Consider the following 19,024-nt stretch of genomic DNA (forward strand, 5'->3'; position numbering starts at 1 on the left):
TTACCTGTTTTTTTTTTAATGTACCTTTTCCCTCGAGGCTTTTTACTTTCCTTTCCTTCTGTATAATTTACTTTCACTGCTGCTCATATCTGACTGACTGGCAGTTCCCTGACTTCTTGCCCTGAGCGCGTCACCCTCATTTTCCTCTTTCTTCTCCTCTCATCCTTAGATTTCTCCTCCTATTTATCCTCTCTGCCCGCCAGCCCTGCCTTTCCCTCTCCTACCTGGCTATTGGCTGTTCAGTGTTTTATTAGACCAATCAGTTGCCTTAGGCAGGCAAGGTGAAACAGCAACACATCTTCTCATAATTAAACAAACGCAGCAAAAACAAACAAATGTAACACATATTTGTCCAGTTAAAATAATATCCCATAACACTCATGAGGCAAACCTAGGAGGACATTCACAAGTTGAAGGCCAGTTTCCTCTAGAGAGCAAGTTCTAGACCAACCAGTACCACACAGAGAGACTCAGTCTCAAAGGAACAATAAAAATGAATAGGAAAATCATAAAATGGCACTTAGAGGCATGTCCTGCTCCGTTGATGAATGTTGCCTCTCTTGGATGTTTGTCTTTATTTAGGACTGTCATTGATTATTTGTGTACCAATTGTCACTCCCTTTGAATGAAGATGACAACACAGACACTCTCTTCCTTGCCTGTATATTCATGAACCTGATAGAAGGCATGAAAGAGGTATTAGTTGGCTATCTGGTTAGCAAATGACACCCAGAACCTAGAGAAGATATTTCAAACAAGGGAGAGTTCTCCACTAGGCCCATGTTTTCAGTTGTATTTACAGGTATAAGGTAACTACAGGATGCAAAATGGTGCAGCGGGTGTCCCATGTGCCTGGGGAGAACATTTTTGAGATCAAAGGAATAGAAGGCAGTACATCCAGGAAGCTGAAGGCTTGACCTAGACCAGAGAGAATGAAGAAAAACATAGATCCACCCTTAGTGCCTGGGGGCCAACTCCATTATCTGGGGATAATTCTAGAGTCTGGCTGCATGGAGCCTAAGGTCAACGGTTAGCTTCACCTCTGAGCCAGCAGTGAGGGTCACTGCTGTAGAGTCTGAAGACTTCAGACTTCAGCCCCAACCTACTAGCTAACATCCACAGATGCATCCTCCCAACAGAGCAATTAATCCTTTGCAGGTTTGAGACAGATACCAGGTCTGCCTGTCGATACCTAAAATATGGGAGCATAGAAAAGGATGAATTTTTATGACAGGTATAGGTGAATAGAGAAGAGCAGAGTTAAATGTGCGTGAAAATATCACGAGGAAATCTATTTCCTTGTATACTAAGCAAAAATTAGTAGGTAAAAATAGAAATGTCAAAACTGAATGGGGCAAGCAGTGGGATTTATGAGAATAAAAAAGAAAGAGAAAACATAGACAACATCAAGATGTAATCATCATCTCACACTCCAGAAGGACATTGCTAATGTTGCTTTGGGGAAGGTTATGGAGCCTCGCTGGAGGAAGTGGGTCACTGGAGGCAGGACTTGAGGCTTTGTAGCCCCTCGCTACTTCTGTCCATGGTTCCATGCAATGTGACTAGGCAGCCTCTTGCTCCTACGGTTATGCCTTCTTTGCCTAGGGCCACATCGTCATTGCCATGATACACCATGTCCCTCGAAACTGTAAGCCAAAATAAGTTGCACTTGTCAGAGTATTTTTCATAGCAATTAGAAAGTAACTAAGACAATCACACAGAGACAAACATCTGTTCCCAGTGCAATATTTCACATTTGGTATCAAGGTGATCTTGAACCTTTCAGGATTTCCTGGTGCCAAAGTTAAGTGGCTCATGTACAAATGATACACAGCACATAATATTTCTGGAAATAAGATATAAAAACAGAAACTATAAAAAATTAGATATCATTCAAAAACCAAACAGAATTCATAGGTAGATGCATTCATAGTCAAAAGTAATTATATTGTTGACTATGGTTTAGACTTATGTCTGTATTTAAACATGTAAGGAAATGATTTAACTAAGGCACATTTATCATCTAGAATCATATTTAAATCACAGTGAAACTATAACGAGTTTTTTTAATGATGGGAAAAGCTACACACGATAGCAGCTGCCACCTTCTAAGATCACGCCCCACCCACCAGATGTCTATTTCACAAAACTCTATGTTTTTAAATCTCCTTGACAACAAACTTCATTCCAATAAATGGGAATACGGCCCAGTTCAGATAACGTGGTTTGTTTTGTTATTCCTTTTCCTCGGAAAACCCCACATAGCAGATGTTACTTTTATCAAATGCAAGAAAAAACTCATCAAAGCATTTGGATTTATATAAATGAAAGAAACTAATAAACATGAATTTGGAAGAAAAATAGGAAAGTACACACCACACATTTGAATACATATAAATCAAGGAAATCAAAACATCAAATCAGAAACCTTTAAAATTTACACTTTTCATTTTTATTTCATGTGTACAGTGTTTTGCCTGCATGTATGTGTATGTGCCATGTGTATGCCTAGTGACCTGGGGGTCAAAAGAAAGAATCAGATTCCCTGGAATTAGAGTCACAAATGGTTGTTCACTACTAAGTGAGTGCTAGGCACTGAAACCCAGTCCTTTGCAATAACAACAAACGCTCTTGACGCCGGCAGCACCTCTCCGGCCTTCAGAAGTCTCACCGTCAGTTTTGACTGTCTGCTCGTGTGAGCTTCTGTTACCTAAGATGTGACCAAGAAGAAAATGGGAAATTTGTAGATGTAATATAGAAGTCCAGATGTTTTTGTGCAAGAAAACTATCACCTGGCCAAGTGGGGTTTAACTTGGGGGTATGGCCTTAGCTAAATACCACTCTGAGCTGCAAGTGTCTCGAAGGCCTGTCAACCAGTGTGAAACTGGAAAAGCTTAAACATCTGAAGATTTCTTCCATATGCTATGTTAGAAATTCTAAATATGTGCCAGCAAGACCTTGAAACTCATTCATAAAATAATAGTATGCAGATGGAATCTACTTTTAGCTCATTAATATATACAATAAAGGTACAGATGGATTATAATTTAAAATATCCAACACTTAGGTGGTCAACACAGTAATATATATAGTTGCTTTGATGCTACAGCATCCATCAATCAAACAATACATAGTTGGGAGATATTGAAAATATGAATGTGCCTTCCAGGTCAGAAAGCTGGGTTTCTCTGCTTTTATTAAGAAGATCTTGTGCTTTTAAAAGAAAAGGCACTAAAGGATGATATGGACCATCGTATTGACTTCTCTGGTTTTTGTTTGCTCGGTGATAATTTATATTCAAAACAGAGTGTGGCCACTGGTAGATGGTCCATGCTTCAATGGCTGGTGCCATGTCTATGCGCACTTGGGTGGTGCTAATGGATTTAGTGTTGGGGGGGATAAAGTTGAGAGGAGGGCATGTTGGGGGAGAAGAGACTAGGAGGAATTTAAGAGAGAAAGGTGTGGATATGATCAAAGTACAATGTATACATGTATGACAGTCTCAAAGAATTATATATATATATATATTGAAATATATATGTATACACACATATAAATTTATTGAAAAAGACTCAGGACTGGGAAGACAGTTAAGAGAACTTGGTATTCTTGCAGAAGACCCAAGTCCAGTTCTCAGCACTCATACAGTAACTGACAAACAGCCTTAACTCCATTCCAGATTAAACACCCTCTTCTGGCTTCCACATATACTAGAGACCTTACATGGTGCACATATATACATACATGTGGACAAAACTCTCATATGTACAAAATAAAAGTAAATAAGTCACGAAAAAAATAAAAAGTGGAGAGTAATAGAGAAAGGTACCCAAAGCTGACCTCTGAGTTCGAGATGTGCAGACACTGTGATGTGTATGTTTATACACATACACATTACAGAAAGAGTGGGAGAGAAGGGGAGAGAGATGGGAGAGAGAAAGGTTATATAGGAGGACTTTTATTTTGTAAGTTAAGAAATTAAAAAGAAAAATAAGCCATATAAAAAATTCTGAGATAATTTGCATATTGATGTGCTATCATGTATGACTTTAAGATAATTTTCAAAAATGTTATGTTTACATTATCCATTAATTTCACTTGTACTTGCTTAGCTGCTCACCACTATTATTTTCTCAAAGAATGTTAGCATTTAAGAGAAATACTTCATATTTCACAACGAAAGCACAAGCGACCCAAATGGCAACTAGAAGGAAGGCAAAGCCTATCCTGTCAAATCCGGATTGTTCAGGGGCCTCACGGATGCGACCACACAGCTGACAGCCCATTTGAAAATCATCATAGAGTCTCAACCTTTAAATTTAGACTAAGCAAGAAACGTCCCCGTCTAACTAACTAACTAAAACATCTGAGGCACAGTACATCTGAAAAGAAACATGTCTGGACTCAGTGAGATGGCTCAGCAGGTAAACGTGCCTGCTGCTAAATTGCTGGAGTAATGCAAACTGTCAATTGTCCTCTGTGCTCCACGCACATATGAGGTATGGGCATACCCGCCAAATACACACATTAAATAAATAAAGAAGAAAGTAAGTAAAAAAAAAATTAAAGAAATATGTCTGAGAGGCTTGAAGAGTTTGAGATTATTTGAAAACACAAAGCCTTCTACAGGTAGATATAATATTATGCATACCACAAACACCAGAAGTCTATTCCTTTTGTTTAAAGTTTCCAACCATTTGTTTCAATCAAATAATCCATTTATTCATTTCAAATGTTATTTGAAATCACATTTAAATTGATACATAATCTGCATTCATTCTTTTTTTTTTCAAGACAGGGTTTCTCTGTATAGCTTTGGTGCCTATACTGAAACTAGCTCTTGTAGACCAGGCTGGCCTCGAACTCACAGAGAGCCTCCTGCCTCTGCCTCCCAAGTGCTGGGATTAAAGGAGTGCACCACCACCTCCCAGCTATTCTTAATAACACCAAATGACTCATGTCTACAGAGCTAGGATGTTCTAGTAACAAAATCAAACGACAGCTACACTTAAACTGCAAACAATAGTGGTGAGACTTAACGCTTATCTGGGAGGAAAAGTCTTCCCCAGGAAAAAGGACACCAATTGCTTACCCAAGACCAAATGGTCAGCTCTGAAAACTTGCACACAAGGAGCATACAGGTTGTATTTATTTATTTAGGAATATTTGTGTATATGTATATATGTATGTAACAACAATTAATGAAGAGGTCACTTATTTGAAAAAGAGCAAGGAGGGGTATATGAGAGGATTTGAGGGAGGAAAGGGAAGGAAGAAATAATCTAATTATGTTATAATCTGAAAAAAATAAAAGAATAATTAAAATAGCGTTTAACAATGTTATCAATAAGGAATGATGTAATTACATCACCTAAATAACAGAGGCAATTAGAGATGGGAAAAAGAAAACCTGAGGACCATTCAAAAACAGTGGAAATGGTTTCCAAGGCAACATTCTAGTGCATTATAACTTCTCGGGCTTGTAAACACACACTGAGAGCCTGGGGTCACTTAGGTCTCACATCTCTCTGTGATGTGAGAAGAGATGAGTCCTGGACCAATTGTCTCTTAAGAAATTCACACATTCGCAATTCTGAGAAGTCATTTTGCTTGTCACCCTCAATGAGCTCTCTGTCAGGCAGCAGTTTGTTCTTCCTGTGTTTATTTTCCTAGGATGCTTGAAGTGATGAAAATCTTGAAAACTGTAACTAATTTCCTGAGTTTGTGGATGAGAAAAGCTGTATACAGCACCACTGAGAAGTTGGTGTGTCGTGATCAGTCATCGCCTGAACTAGTGCCTGACATTGTCCCCTTGCCTCTAAACCTAGGCAAAGATTCTACTAGAACCCCTTTTATGATGTTATGTATTCTTACATGCATTATAGCATGTCAGTGATCATCATTCTACTAGAAATATCACAATAAATTTACCAACTGGTTCAAGGGAGTAAACTAATCAGGCAGGTGTATAGACAGCCTCAGACTGCCTGTTCACAGAAAAAAGTGAGTCATCGCCTTTGTCAGAATTCTACACACGAGACAGATGCTCCAGCAGGGGTGACTTTGTTCTAATGGCCATACACATTTGCAGTTGGGCTATGGATATGATGTGTATATGCATAGACACACATTTGCAGTGGTTTGAAAGAAAATGGCCCCCAAAGGCAGTGGCACTATGAGGAGGTGTGGTCTTGTTGGAGGAAATGTGTCACTGTGGGATGGGCTTTGAGGTTTCTTTACTCAAACTTCACTCATTGTGACAGTGAACTTCCTGTTGCCCGTAAGATGTAGCACTCTCAGCGCCGGCACCCATCTGCCTGCATGCTGCCATGCTCCCCATCATGATGACAGTGGACTGAACCTCTGAAACTGTGAACAAGCCACCCCAATTAAATATTTCCTTTATGAGAGTTGCTGTGATCATGGGGTCTTTTAATAGCAATAAAAACCCCAACTAAGACACATTTATACAAATTTATAGGTACACAATTATAAATGAGAAAAGGAAATAACCTTAGTTCAATAAAGGGAAGAATGAAAAGCAGACTAATCATAAAGCTCGAAGCCGGGTAGACTACGTGCTCTTGCTATAAATATCAGCAGTACTACTTCTCACATAAACCGTAAGCTAAATTCTTTGCCTGGCAAATACTTTCCAATTGCCACAATCCTGTGTTATCAAAAATGATCTATTCCCTTCCCCCACACATAAATACCCTTCACAGTGGTAGCTAACTCCTCTGGATCATATTCTAATAGACCTAAACCTACACTGCCCTCAAATCCCACAAGGGCAAATTTTCAGGGATTCTTGTCTTCTAAATACTTTGACTTTGAGATTTCACTATACCATCACTTGACATTTGCTATTCCAAGCAGAGGTCTGGAGACAACTACGTCAACCATTATAAATGCATACACCAAGCCAGCCATGGATGTGAAGGCTGTTCACGACAGCTAGTTGGGAAGAGCACCAAAGACCATCAGATGGATGCTTTTGAAAAATTCCAATCCCAATACACTATAATGCTTAACATTCTACTTTCTTAATTTTTTGGCAAAATATTGAACTTACTGTCATTTTAGATTATAGTTTTTTTTCTTTTTATACAGATATATGTTCAGCTTTAGAAAGAAAAGAGAACACAAAAGATTCCTGCGATTACAGAAACTGGCCTCATGGACAGCTTTGTTAAAAGTAGAGTTCCACATGTTCTTCTTCACATATATACATATGACTATATATGTAAACAAAAACACATGAGGCCATATCATAATGTGTAGAAAAGAGACAGGAAAGTCGAAATGTAGGGGGATAAGCAAGGACTGAATGTAGGTAATAAACATGAGCCATGCAATAAAATATAAAGCTAACTATTTTTCTAGTTCTTCCTCTGTCATGGATTTTTTTTTGGTGGTGGATAAGTGTATAAAAACATATTCCACAGTGAAAGTGTAAAATCCAGTGTCAAGTGCCATTGCTTCGGATTTCCTATTTTAACTGTATAGAACGTGAATAGACACATTATTTGCAAGGTTTAAAATAATAAAGTTTATAAAATTTAAAATAAAAATCTGAAAACTAAAAAAAAAATTATCCCCAACATATAACATGGAAGAAGGGGTATCTTCAATGATTTTATCACTCTCAATCAGTGTAAGGAAAGCATAATGATGAAATTCCCCGCACGAGTTTCAGTTTTTCATCCTTAAGGCTGTTTTTGAACTGTATCTCCCCAAAAGATGCTGAAATCTGAATCTGAGAATATGGTCTTATTTGTAAACAGGGTCTTTGTAAGTGGTCGAGTGAAGATGACGTCATTAGAACGGGCCTGGAAGCCTGTGCTACTGCAGGGGGCGGGGGAAATCAGAGGGAAAGGCCCACGCGGGCCCCTGGCGTGTGACTCCTGGGTGTTTGTCTCATGCGGCAGGAGCTTGGGGATGCTCATAGACAACCTGCAGCAAGCCCGTCCCTTGAGGCATCAGGGCTGCTTGGCCCAGCCAACACCTTGGTTCCAGCCATTCTGTTTCAAGCCATTCAACTTGAAGTTACTTACGGGTTTGCTAGCAAAGCATTGCAGCCTCCCTGGCGTTACCTTTCTTTAGATGGCTAGACTCTCTTCCAGGGAGTCTGCTTGGAGGATTATCATTTAGATTCCCCCTTGGCAGTTAGTGCTATGAGACCATTTGCTTATGGGTAAATTATTTAATGCCATAAAATTTGGGAGCTGTTCTACTAGGGTTCTATTAACAATGGCTTGGCTGTGGTGAAACTACCATCTTTCATAAGACATCATAAGAAATGTCTTTAGCTAAGGAATAGCTTGTGGGATTTATAAATTTCCAGTAAGCATAACATCAATGAGTAGAATTGAGTTTTCAGAGGATGTTTTCTCACTTTGAACTAGCCCAACTCATCTTTTTTACCGGTACTAAAGGTAGCTACATGAATAATAAATGGACAGTTACTATGAATTATAAATGCGAACTAATGGAGGCAGATAGAGTTGAGTTGGATGTTAGTTCAGAGAAATGTCCCGACATTAAATGATGACTTGACTTCACTTTTACCTGGGATGCTATAATTCAAATCTACTGTTCCACGATGTTAAAACAGACTTAAGTTACAGGTGCGGACGACCATAGAAGAGGCCAGCACACTTCAATTTCTTTCAGATAGGTTGAAAAGAAATTCTCATTGTTAAATTAACATCCTTTCCTGAGCTTAAAAAGTCAACAAGCGTTCTCCCAATTCAGTTGTCTTCAGATAATGTTATTTTTTATCATTTGTGTTTATCATGCAGCATATTTAATGCAATGTAATATACATATTAACAACTCCAAAATGTAATGGAGTTTTTAATTCTTCTGCTTTTATATGCTGACATTTCTGTGTTTTAAGAATGTTTTGGTCAAGAATGTGGCTGGTTGCTTGTTATTACCAGCAGACATTCAACTTATTCCACTAAAACAATAGAAGTGACTAAAATTAATTGCTTTATATGCCTGTGAAGTTCAATAATAGATGAAAAAAGATTGGCATGGTAACATGACATTTTTTGTTCTTAATAAAACTTTCAAAAATTTATTATGATCCTTGCATATTACAAATACTCTAACTTGTAGTAGTTCCAAAAGCTCTAGGGGTAGGACTTATTTTTGCTGATTCTTCTTTCTCTTAAAACAAATGTGCATTGTGGTAACCAATTAACCCAAGCAGCTTAGCTCTTCATTTGTTATATTTGGGAAAGAGTGGGATTTTCCAAACAAAGCTGACCGGTACATGTGGTTCCCATCCTTTATTTCTTCCTTGACTAACGAAGATGAAAGATATTTACACAATGGGTCTGAGGAGAAAGCATTTTCTCAAAGATGCAGGATTAAAAGGGATACAGGAGGAGAGGGGAGTGTTCTACCACAAAAAGACAGCATCTCATTCTTTAGCACTAGCTACCCTGGATCTCACTATGCCGCCTATGCGGGCCTTCAGCTCATGGGTAATGCTCCTGCTTCACACTCCCGAGTACTGAGCCTAGAGGCATGAGCCACTATTCCTGACTAACATTTTGATTGCTACATCAAACAGCATAGAGCTTTCCAAAAGGGATGCCTATAAACAGCAGTATTTAGCCCATGTGTACATCATGTCTATCTGAACTAAGAAATTTGGGGTGGCTAAGTAATCAGGAACAGATTAGCATGAGGTGATAAAAAGGCTGCATCTGGGGATCATTCTAGTATGATTTGGATTTTTCTGATGCTCCCCAAAAGCCAAGTGCTAAGGTTTGGCCACCAGCCTATGAGTATGTTGAGAGATGGGTGATGCACAATCAGAGGAAGACAGGTAATTATGGGTAAGCACTTGAAGGAGAATCGGAACCCTAGCCCTTTATTCTTTCTCTCTGTTTCCTGGCTGGCAAGCCATGAACAGCTGTGCTCCATCAGGATCTCTACCATGACCCTCTGCCTCAGAAGAGCCCTCAGAACAATGGAGCCAAATGGGCTGTGGGCTAAAATTTCTGAAAAGAGAAGTCGAGGAAGACCTCTCCCCCTTTCGAACTGATCGTCTTGGGCGTTTCGTCACAGCAATGAGAAAAATGACTACACAGATTCGTTCTGCACCTTCAGCATCTATTCTACCTGTGTTACCAGCCATCGGCTGCCTGAGGCTAATTCGCTGCTGGTTAAAAAGGGGAATTCCCCTTCTGCCGTGACAACTTGAGACTGTGAAAATGACCGCCACTTGGAGTCAGGAAGCACTGTCTCGTTGCAAAGGATCGTTGGAGGTAGGCGGGCAGCTGCCTGTGGAAATTTGAGAGTAGCCTCTTGCTCCCACTCAGAAAGGATGGATGTTCTGGTAAACTATGCTGTTATCACCACACACAGGCAAAACAAATACCAAAGATGCTGTTCCGGAAGACCACACAGGAAACCAGTGTTGTCATAACTCATACCTGCTCTGAGGTTATGGTCTAGCAAGGTAAAGCCACAGTAGAGCTGACGTCATTGCTTCACCGCACACTCTAGCAAGACCCTGATGCTTTCCCATCGCTTCACCTAGAACGGTACCATGCAATTTGTGATCCGGATGTGGGGATTAGGACTCTGAGTCTAAGCATTTTAATAAGTTGCTGGTGAATTTTCAGATATTTTTCACATTTATTTATTGGAGGGGGGAGCATGTGTAGTGGTTTGAATAAGAATGTCCCCCATAGGCTCCTATATTTAATGCTTACTCACCAGGGAGTGGCACAGTTGAAAGGATCAGAAAGAATAAGAGGAGTGACCTTGTTTGCAGAAGTGTGCCACTGGGAGTGGTTTTGAGGTTTCAAAAATCCATGCAAGCCCAGAATCTCTCTTTCTCTCTCTCTCTCTCTCTCTCTCTCTCTCACTCACTCTCACTCTCTCTCTCCCTCCCCCCCCCTCTCTCTTTCTCCCTACAGATCAGAATGCAAAAATCTCAGCTACTTCTCCGGCACCATGTCTGCATGCCTCCACGCTCGCCACCATGATGATAATGAGCCCACCACAGTTAAAATGTTCTCTCTTATAATAATCGCTTTAGTCATGATGTTCCTTCCCAGCATCAGAACAGTGACTAAGATAGGGGCATATCCATGGTGCACAGGTGAAGGTCAGAAGACAACTTAAGGGGGCCAGTTTTCTCCTTACCTCATGTGAGTGCCGGGGATCAAACTCAGGTCATCAGACTCAATGGCAAATAGTTTACCTGCTGAACCATTGTGCCGGTCCTCTCCAGGCAAAGTTTAATGTTCCCTGTGAGAACTAAGTCCCTGGACTGACTCAGGTTTCCCAATCCCCACAAAGATGTTTTATTACTAATACATAAGTTTCGTGGAACGGGAGCCAAAGCATTACATTTCCTGCTCTGATCCACGCCCTGATCACCTGAGACGCCCCCCGCCCCCCGTACCTTCATCAGCATGCAGGAGGGCCCTACTTCCTCACTTCTCCATATGGGACTCGAAACTCTGCTCTGACCCCAGTCTGAGCTTTAAAGGAGGGATCACATTTCTATAAATTTGTCTTTTCTTTGGCTCCAGTTTTACTGTAAAGGAAAAAAAAAAAAAAAACCTTTGAAGCATAAGGTACTGGAAATAATGGGCATTGTACTTGCACTAAACGTGATTCCTTTTCCTTCTTTCTGCGCTGGGACTAGCCCACACGCTGACAAGTGAGTGTCGCAACCCAGCACAGAGATTTCCACATTACATACAAATAAAGAAATGAAGCACAATGAGCTGTGAGAGGAAAACGGACACGTCTGTGTGCACGTCCTACCATGTGTTCTTCTGCTTTCCTGGCTTTCCTTTAGGACCGCCAGCAGGAAAGTGCAGGGGTTCCTTTATAAAGATGACTATGGAAAGTAAAGAAAACAAGCATCTTAGTCCAGCATCCAGCACAAAGCGAGGGTTCCGTAAGTCCTAGCTGGAAAGAAATAGACAAGGTCATTCTGACTACATGCCCAGAGCTTAAAAAAAATTCTTTTAATTAATTTGCTCAGAGACTGACTTTCTGCAGCCGGAGAGATGCTCAGCAGCCGAGAGTGCTGACTGTGTAATAGCGAAGAGTGCAGTTCGGATGCCAGCGCCCACTGACAAGGGGCACATCCTGCCCGTGTCCTTAGCAGCAGCTCTGAGGAGGGCAGAGGCGAGAGGAGGTCTCAGGGAGAGACCCCACGTCAAAGCAATACGTGGAGTGGTAGAAAAGGACATCCAGTTGCCCTCTTCCGGCCTTCAAATGAAGGACACATGGGGCCATATGCACACACACACACACACACACACACACACGCACGCACGCACACACACAGACACACACACACACGTGCGTACACTCAGAGACACGGCATAAAAACACACAAATAAACAAATCTTTTTTTTTTTTTGGAAAAAGAAAACACCCTGCTTTTCTCTACATGAAGAAACCCAAAGCTCTAACAGTTAAGAGTCTTACCCAATGTTTACTGTGTCGGAGCCACACAATGCTTTCTAAAGAATAATCCCATAGTCTTTCATTGTTTTACAGTATTCTTGTCCAAGCCCTGAAATGTGTGGGAATAAGAAAGCTATAAGATTCAGAGCATGCCAGACGTCTGGAAAGCTTGGATTATAGCTAAACAGACTTTCAGGAGTGAGCAACAGAGCCCAGGGCTTAGGTTATCAAGGTTGGGTCCTGTAAGAGGGATTCGGGTGTTACATAGTCAGTCTTTCCTGTGTTTGTTACTTATCTTGGGTGGCTGCTTCTGTTTCTCTTATATTTTGTAAACCTAAACACAACCACATTTGAGATTTTAGATGCTAAACACTAGCTATGAATCTAAAGGCACTGAAAAATATTATAATTCCTCTCCAAAGAGTGTCTCAAAGACAAACTATTCTCTTCACTAAGACTATGACACTGGAAGTTCCTTATGTGTTTGAAAGGCGAAATAGATTGCCACAATATTTTAACTTTGAATTCCTTTTTTACTGCGTTTCGAAGGGGAGTTTGTCATTTCTTATCTACTAATTTCTGAATAATTCTCTACTATTTCTATTTATAAAAGTAGGAATAATAATAAAAAGCTGCCAATGATTGCTAGACACAACACATTTTTTTAAATGGTCTTAGAGTAAATGAGGTAATAGCGGAGCTCTTTGCTTGACATCATCCCGATTTTTTTCACAGCCACATTGGCATTCTCCCCATGAATCACGAGTGCAGCGATGACTTCATTCTCCAGGATGAAGAATAATTGATCTCAACCTTCGTATCACTCTCCTTTAACTTGAAGCACTAACTCAATTGAAGGCAGAGATAAATAAAATTTCTGTGAGAAAGGAGTGACATTGGGAAAGGTTACCTCCAAGGGCCAGAAGCACACACTTCAGGAGATTTATGAAACTCCTGTTATAGAGAGTGTCATTGAAAAATTTTTGTTCTACTAGGAGATAGTCCATTTATTCTTTCTTTCCCAGTTGTTATATAAAATGCAAATTTAATACTAAATGCAAACCCCAACACATCGGACGGAGTAAAGCACTGTGTAAAGGTATTTTTACATAATAATGTAAAGATTATTCTTTGCATTCAAGTGATTAATGTGATTCTTTTGCTGCCACAAAGCTGAGATGCCCTAGTAACCTTTGCTAAAGTTGACTATTAATTCCAATTCTCCACAAGGGACACGCACAGCTTAAGTAATGGTTTGCTGAAGGTTTCACTTGACTCTCGCTGCCTCCTTAGTTACTGAGGCAGTTCCTGTTCCGTCCCCTTCTTTCCTTTGTTCTTCACTCCCTGGTGTTATTTACCATAGGGCGCCCCAGAACATAACTGTCTTTGTATTTTGGCCTGAGAATTTTGCCATGCTTTAAAGTCAACAATGGCAGCGAGGCAAACATTCACCACAGCTTTCCAAATCCAGGTCTGTAGAGCTAAGAAAGTTTGCTGGGACTCATCTTGCATTTAATAGTTCCCTTTCGCAAACTAGTGGCTAGCAAATGTATGTTTTTCTTTACTTTTCTTTTGTATGCAGGGAGCATTATCAAGACCAGCTAATACAGACAACAGACACAGACACCCACTACCATGCCTAATTCTGTCAATGTGTGTGGGGAGTGTGAATACACAGAACACACACACACGCGCACACACACACACACACACACACACACACACACACACACACACACCGTGGCCGGATAGACCTTTAGACCTTATCCAGAGACTAGAGCTGAGCAGCTATCACAGCTACTATCCCCATGACAATCGTCACACGATGCACGCTTTGTAAACTGACACTTACTGTACAAATGGATGCACTTTACTAGTTATGTGGCTACCACACCACAGTGCAAACCCATAACCCCTTTCTCTTGCCTCCAGGTACACAGATACTGTCCCCAGGCCAGGTTGCCTCCGTGCCAGTCCTCAGTTGCCACCTCTGCCGGGACACCACTCACCTTGACTACAATCGCAGTAGCTCCAGTCCACTTTGCCCTGGGCATTCCGATAGAAGCACCAAGGTCTGCCCGCGCCGTCGGGGCTTCTACAGAAGTTGTGTGGCTGCCCTCGCAGCTCAGCCCAGCTAGCCGGGGGCGACCGCTCCAAGAAGGGCGGCACCTCTGTCCAGTGCAGACACGGGACGCCGAGGTCGGTGGTGTTGCCCCACAGCTCTCCTGCCCCGCAGCCGCGTGGGAGCCTCGGGGGCGTGTGCCGGGCGGTGAGGACCTGCGGGCGCTGGGCAGCTGGTACCCGCGGCGGGAGTGGGAATCGCAGGGTCCTCGGTGGCCGCGAGCTGGGAAGGTAGTGCGAGTGTTGGGGACGCGGTGGGGACGTTTGCGGGCGGTGCAGGGGCGAGTTCGAGGCGGGATCAACGCTGGCCACTGCGGGCAGTGCCCCTAAAATCACAGCTAGCACGCAGCGGGCGAGCGCCATGGCTGCAGCGCCGAGTGTGGTCCATGCTAGGCTCCGGGTCCCCGAGGAGGGGGCGGGGCGGGGCCGGCAGAGTCCTAGAGCCCCCTCCCACGCTCGCACCGCCGCCCTGCTGTCCCGGCCCCGGGGGCGGCTAGAGGACCGGACGGAACCCCAAGGGTCGGCCCCTGGAGCAAAGGCTGGAGCGCCAGGGACGACTCTGTCGCTGGCTATGAGCGCTGTTGTCCGGAACCCGACCTCCACCCCGCCCTCGGTTGTCAGCCCGAGGCTCAGAGTGGGGCAAGGAACTCCGCGGAGCTCTTGGTGCCAATGCGGGGGACGGTCTAGGCTGCCGGTGCCAGGAGGCACGCACCACAGCCCTGTCTGGCGGCTCCAGCCTGGCACCCGTCCCTCCCACTCTCGGTCGTCCTGTCTGTGTTTTGCAATCTCTGAAATGTGGATGGAATTAGATGCACCTTTCAGCCTTGGCAACTAACAGGATAGAAGTTATCGAAACTCCCAAGGAGTGATAAAACCAATTTGCTGAACTGAGTTCTTTAAGGGCGATGGCACGACTCACTGGGCTTGAGTTTCCAAGCTTAGTACTGCTCCCCCAGTGAACATTAGCGGAAATTAAATGCCCCGGCAGACCCAGCAAAAGGAGCTTGAGCCCTGCTCCTTCCTGCCTCCCACTTTCCTTCAGAAACCCTGGACACCAGTTGTTCAGTTTTTATAGGGAGTCATCCTGATCTCCATCCTCCACAGAAGCTGCATCCCCGTGCCACCTGCCTCCTGCCCGCAGGGCAGGGACTTAAATTAAGCCTCTTGATTTGCGCCTCAGGCGAGAGCTGAATTTCTTCAACCTAGCTTCAAAGTAGACTCTGCTTGTGGGCGATGTGACAGCTTTTTCATGTGGTTCAGTACACCCCATCCAATAGCCCCCCTGTGCCACTCCCAAGTCTGTTGGTTTGGGACTTTAAGCCTTAGCTGGGGCTGGACTTTTAAGAATTCACCTGGCTCTTGACTAGGCCACTAAGTTAAATAAGAAACCGGAAGCAGGGGCTGAAGATGACAAGCTTGCTTTCTGAAATGATTATGTTTCTGCGACGAAGGAATTCTGTTCCGCAATGTGACACAATCTGAGGAAAACATAAACGAAATTTAAATGCCTATTGTTAAACCCTAGGTTTCCGCCACTACCTGGGATCCCTGCACCGAGCTTTGGAATCCAGTTTCATTTAATATTTGGTGAGTCATTTTACTGTGTAAAATAAGTATTAAGAAGCCAGAGTGAGTGAGTGTGTCAAATCTTTATTCAATATTCTTAATTCAAGATGGTTTAATTAATTATTTTGATTTTTCCACTAATATTTTTCTGGCTCTGAGAGCATAGTTAAGATTGTATTTATTCAGGTTTTTTGTTGTTGTTGTTGTTTTGTTTTGTTGTTATTGTTGTTTTGTTTTTGTTTTGTTTTAGTTTCTTGAGACAGGCTTTCTCTCAGCCCTGGCTGTTCTGAAAAACACACTGTAGACCAAGCTGGCCTCGAACCTTCAGAGATCTGCCTGCCTCTGCCTCTGGGATGAAATGCATATGCCACCACCATCTGGTAAGACTCTACTTGTGAAAGACAGTAAGATAATACCTATCTGAACTTGGTCACTTCGGTTATTGTAGTAGAGCCTACAGAGCCAGTCACAGACCTTTCATGGTAGAAAACAGTTCGAATCCAGGTCAGCCCTCTTCTTTTCCAGCTGTCTCTTCCAGTTTGAGCAATTTGTGATGTCCCAGGGAGTAGCTGTCTTGGCCTCTAGACTGCCTTCCTTGGGCCCCAGTCTCCTCTCTTCCCTCCATGACTTCTACAACCACGGATGCCACACTTCCTAAAAACAGAGCGATAAATTGACCACCACACATCTCTTGTGCACCTTGCAGACAGGCAAACAATGGGAAAAAAGTGTGAAGATGACCCAGTGAATAAAGTGTTTGCACCTCTCCCACAAGTCTGAAGGTGTGAGTTTGGAACCCCACATGAAAAGGGACAGGGTAGAGCCCATCTGAAATCTGGGACCAATGGCGGGAGGCGGGGGGCGTGGAAGTTCCTAGGCCAGCAGCAAGTCTAGGGTTGGGATGGGGGGGCAAGAGAGCAAATCTCAAACAAAGTAAAAGGAAGGTCTGAGGTTGTCTGCTCACCTCCAAACACAAGCTATGACACACACACATGTATGCACAGCTGCACGCACGTGCACACGTATACACACAAACACACACACACACACACACACACACACACACATCATGCATGTAGAGATAACGAGTTAAGAAGGTTGTTGGAAGTCAGCTCCAGAGCACAGAGCCTTGGGCAGTCAGGCCTGTCTTCCAGCTTACTGTCCCAAAGAGGAATTAACGTTTTTCCTTACATTTAACCTTATAAAAATCGACACACATAGAGCAGAGTTACCCGTAGGAAAAACCACATCTGGATTTCATAGCTTCGGTTTTAAAGCCTACCTTTCTTAGAAAATAAAATGGCATCTGTGTAATTGGAGCGTGGATTGAGGGCCTCAATTGGGGTTTTGCCTTCTGTTTCACAGGCAAAGTATGGTTTACCAGTCTGTTCTTTGTGGAGTACACTACCCCTGCTAGTGTTCTCTCTTTCTCTTGTCATCCTTGTTGCCACAGACACGCATATAACTGGGATTTCCGCGTCCCAAACTCATTCCTGAAATGCATCCCGATCCTCCATCTCTGCCAGGCCAGACCCTAACTGCATCTTCCACAGATTCCTGTCACCCTCTGTCTCAGATATTAACGCTAGAGAGAAGAGCGGCCAGCAACCCTGTCAGGACTTCCTGATCACCTTTTCTCTGCCTTCTGTTCCTCTCAGCACAAAGGAACCGGAGCACACATGTCCTCTCCCAGGCTTGCTCCACTGCCACACTGGAAAGCTCACTCCCAGGCATGCTCCACCGCCACACTGGAAAGCTCACTCCCAGGCATGCTCCACCGCCACACTGGAAAGCTCACAGTGGCCGCCTAATCCTCCTTTGTCACCTCCAGTCCCATCAAGTAAACACATTGATTTGTGGCTAAAGAATTCAGATTGCTTCATTTCAAAGGCTGCTGTGGCTGAGAAGCAGAATCCTCACGAGAACCCCAGCAAACTGGAGAAAGGGAATCTCTGCTAGCGCGGAGATGGTTGGCAGAGTAGAGGGCCATGGGCACACCTACATCCACATCTCTTCAGGGTCCCTGGTAATTTCTCTGCACACGTTTGACTTCATGGTGACTTGTGGAATCATTTTACATCACGTTTTGCTAAACGGGTTTGTAGCATTTGATTTGGAAACACAACCAATATGTATATTATGTTTACAGCTACCAACATAAATGTATAAAATAACTTCTGGGTAAGGGCCATTAACGAGTCAAATAGTGCCTGTATTTTAAAAAGCTTACAGCTTTCAAACAGAAGGTGTAAAAACACTGTTTACTTTTACAACCCCACGTACAAAAAGCGTATTAGGAAAACAGTGGGTATTACTCACCCATATTTTAAAAAATCAATATCAGGGCCTGCCTTGGGGCTCTGGGAGATCTGAAACTAAAAGGCATTGTCAGTGAAAATACAGTTACACGAATCCATAATGTTTAACTAAAAACTTAAATAGGAATAATAAAGCAGTGATGTGGAGTGTAAGTGAGGAATCATCATAATTGACAGTATGGTTGGGGCAGAAGCCTGTTGTCTGGAAGTCTGGCGATGGAGGTCTGTGCCTCTTCCCTGTATCAGTCTCTGTCTTCTTTGCTCGCCCTAAGCCATGATGGCATAGAAGATCAAAGACAGGCACGCCAGTGCAGATGACCTGCAGACTTTAAACAGCCGGCTCAAGGGGGACGAGAAGGCTCTGCCTGCTTCATTGATTCACGCTGCATGTGAGTCTCTCGGTCTCATCTTCTTGTTAAGGTTGAGTTTTATAACACAGAATGAGATGGTTTTTATGTCTGAGTTTCCATTGAACATTTATTGGAATTTCATCCTCTACGGATGTTGATTCTACAAACGTGCATTTAGAACTACCCAAATTGTTTATACAAATAGATGAGGAA

At 42.8% G+C, this 19,024-nt stretch overlaps 1 protein-coding gene and 1 long non-coding RNA gene across 2 annotated transcripts in view; one reads left to right on the plus strand and one right to left on the minus strand.

The window, feature by feature from the left end:
• The window catches only part of Prss12 (serine protease 12), a 52,251-nt gene extending 36,965 nt beyond the window's left edge, over window positions 1–15,286 (minus strand). Inside the window, exon 1 of the mRNA XM_087897607.1 lies at window positions 14,466–15,286. Coding sequence (XP_087753733.1) covers window positions 14,466–14,940 — 475 coding nt within the window. The 5' untranslated portion in view covers window positions 14,941–15,286. The remainder of the gene's footprint in view (window positions 1–14,465) is intronic.
• LOC148119356 (uncharacterized) lies at window positions 14,720–18,011 on the plus strand. Its single transcript, XR_015735312.1, has 4 exons — window positions 14,720–14,808; window positions 16,103–16,164; window positions 16,653–16,925; window positions 17,802–18,011. It is a non-coding gene; the product is annotated as an uncharacterized LOC148119356 (long non-coding RNA).
• Window positions 18,012–19,024: the final 1,013 nt, after the last annotated feature.

Source organism: Myodes glareolus, chromosome 17 (assembly GCF_982192425.1).
Source record: "Myodes glareolus chromosome 17, mMyoGla1.1, whole genome shotgun sequence".
NCBI classification, from domain to species: domain Eukaryota; kingdom Metazoa; phylum Chordata; class Mammalia; order Rodentia; family Cricetidae; genus Myodes; species Myodes glareolus.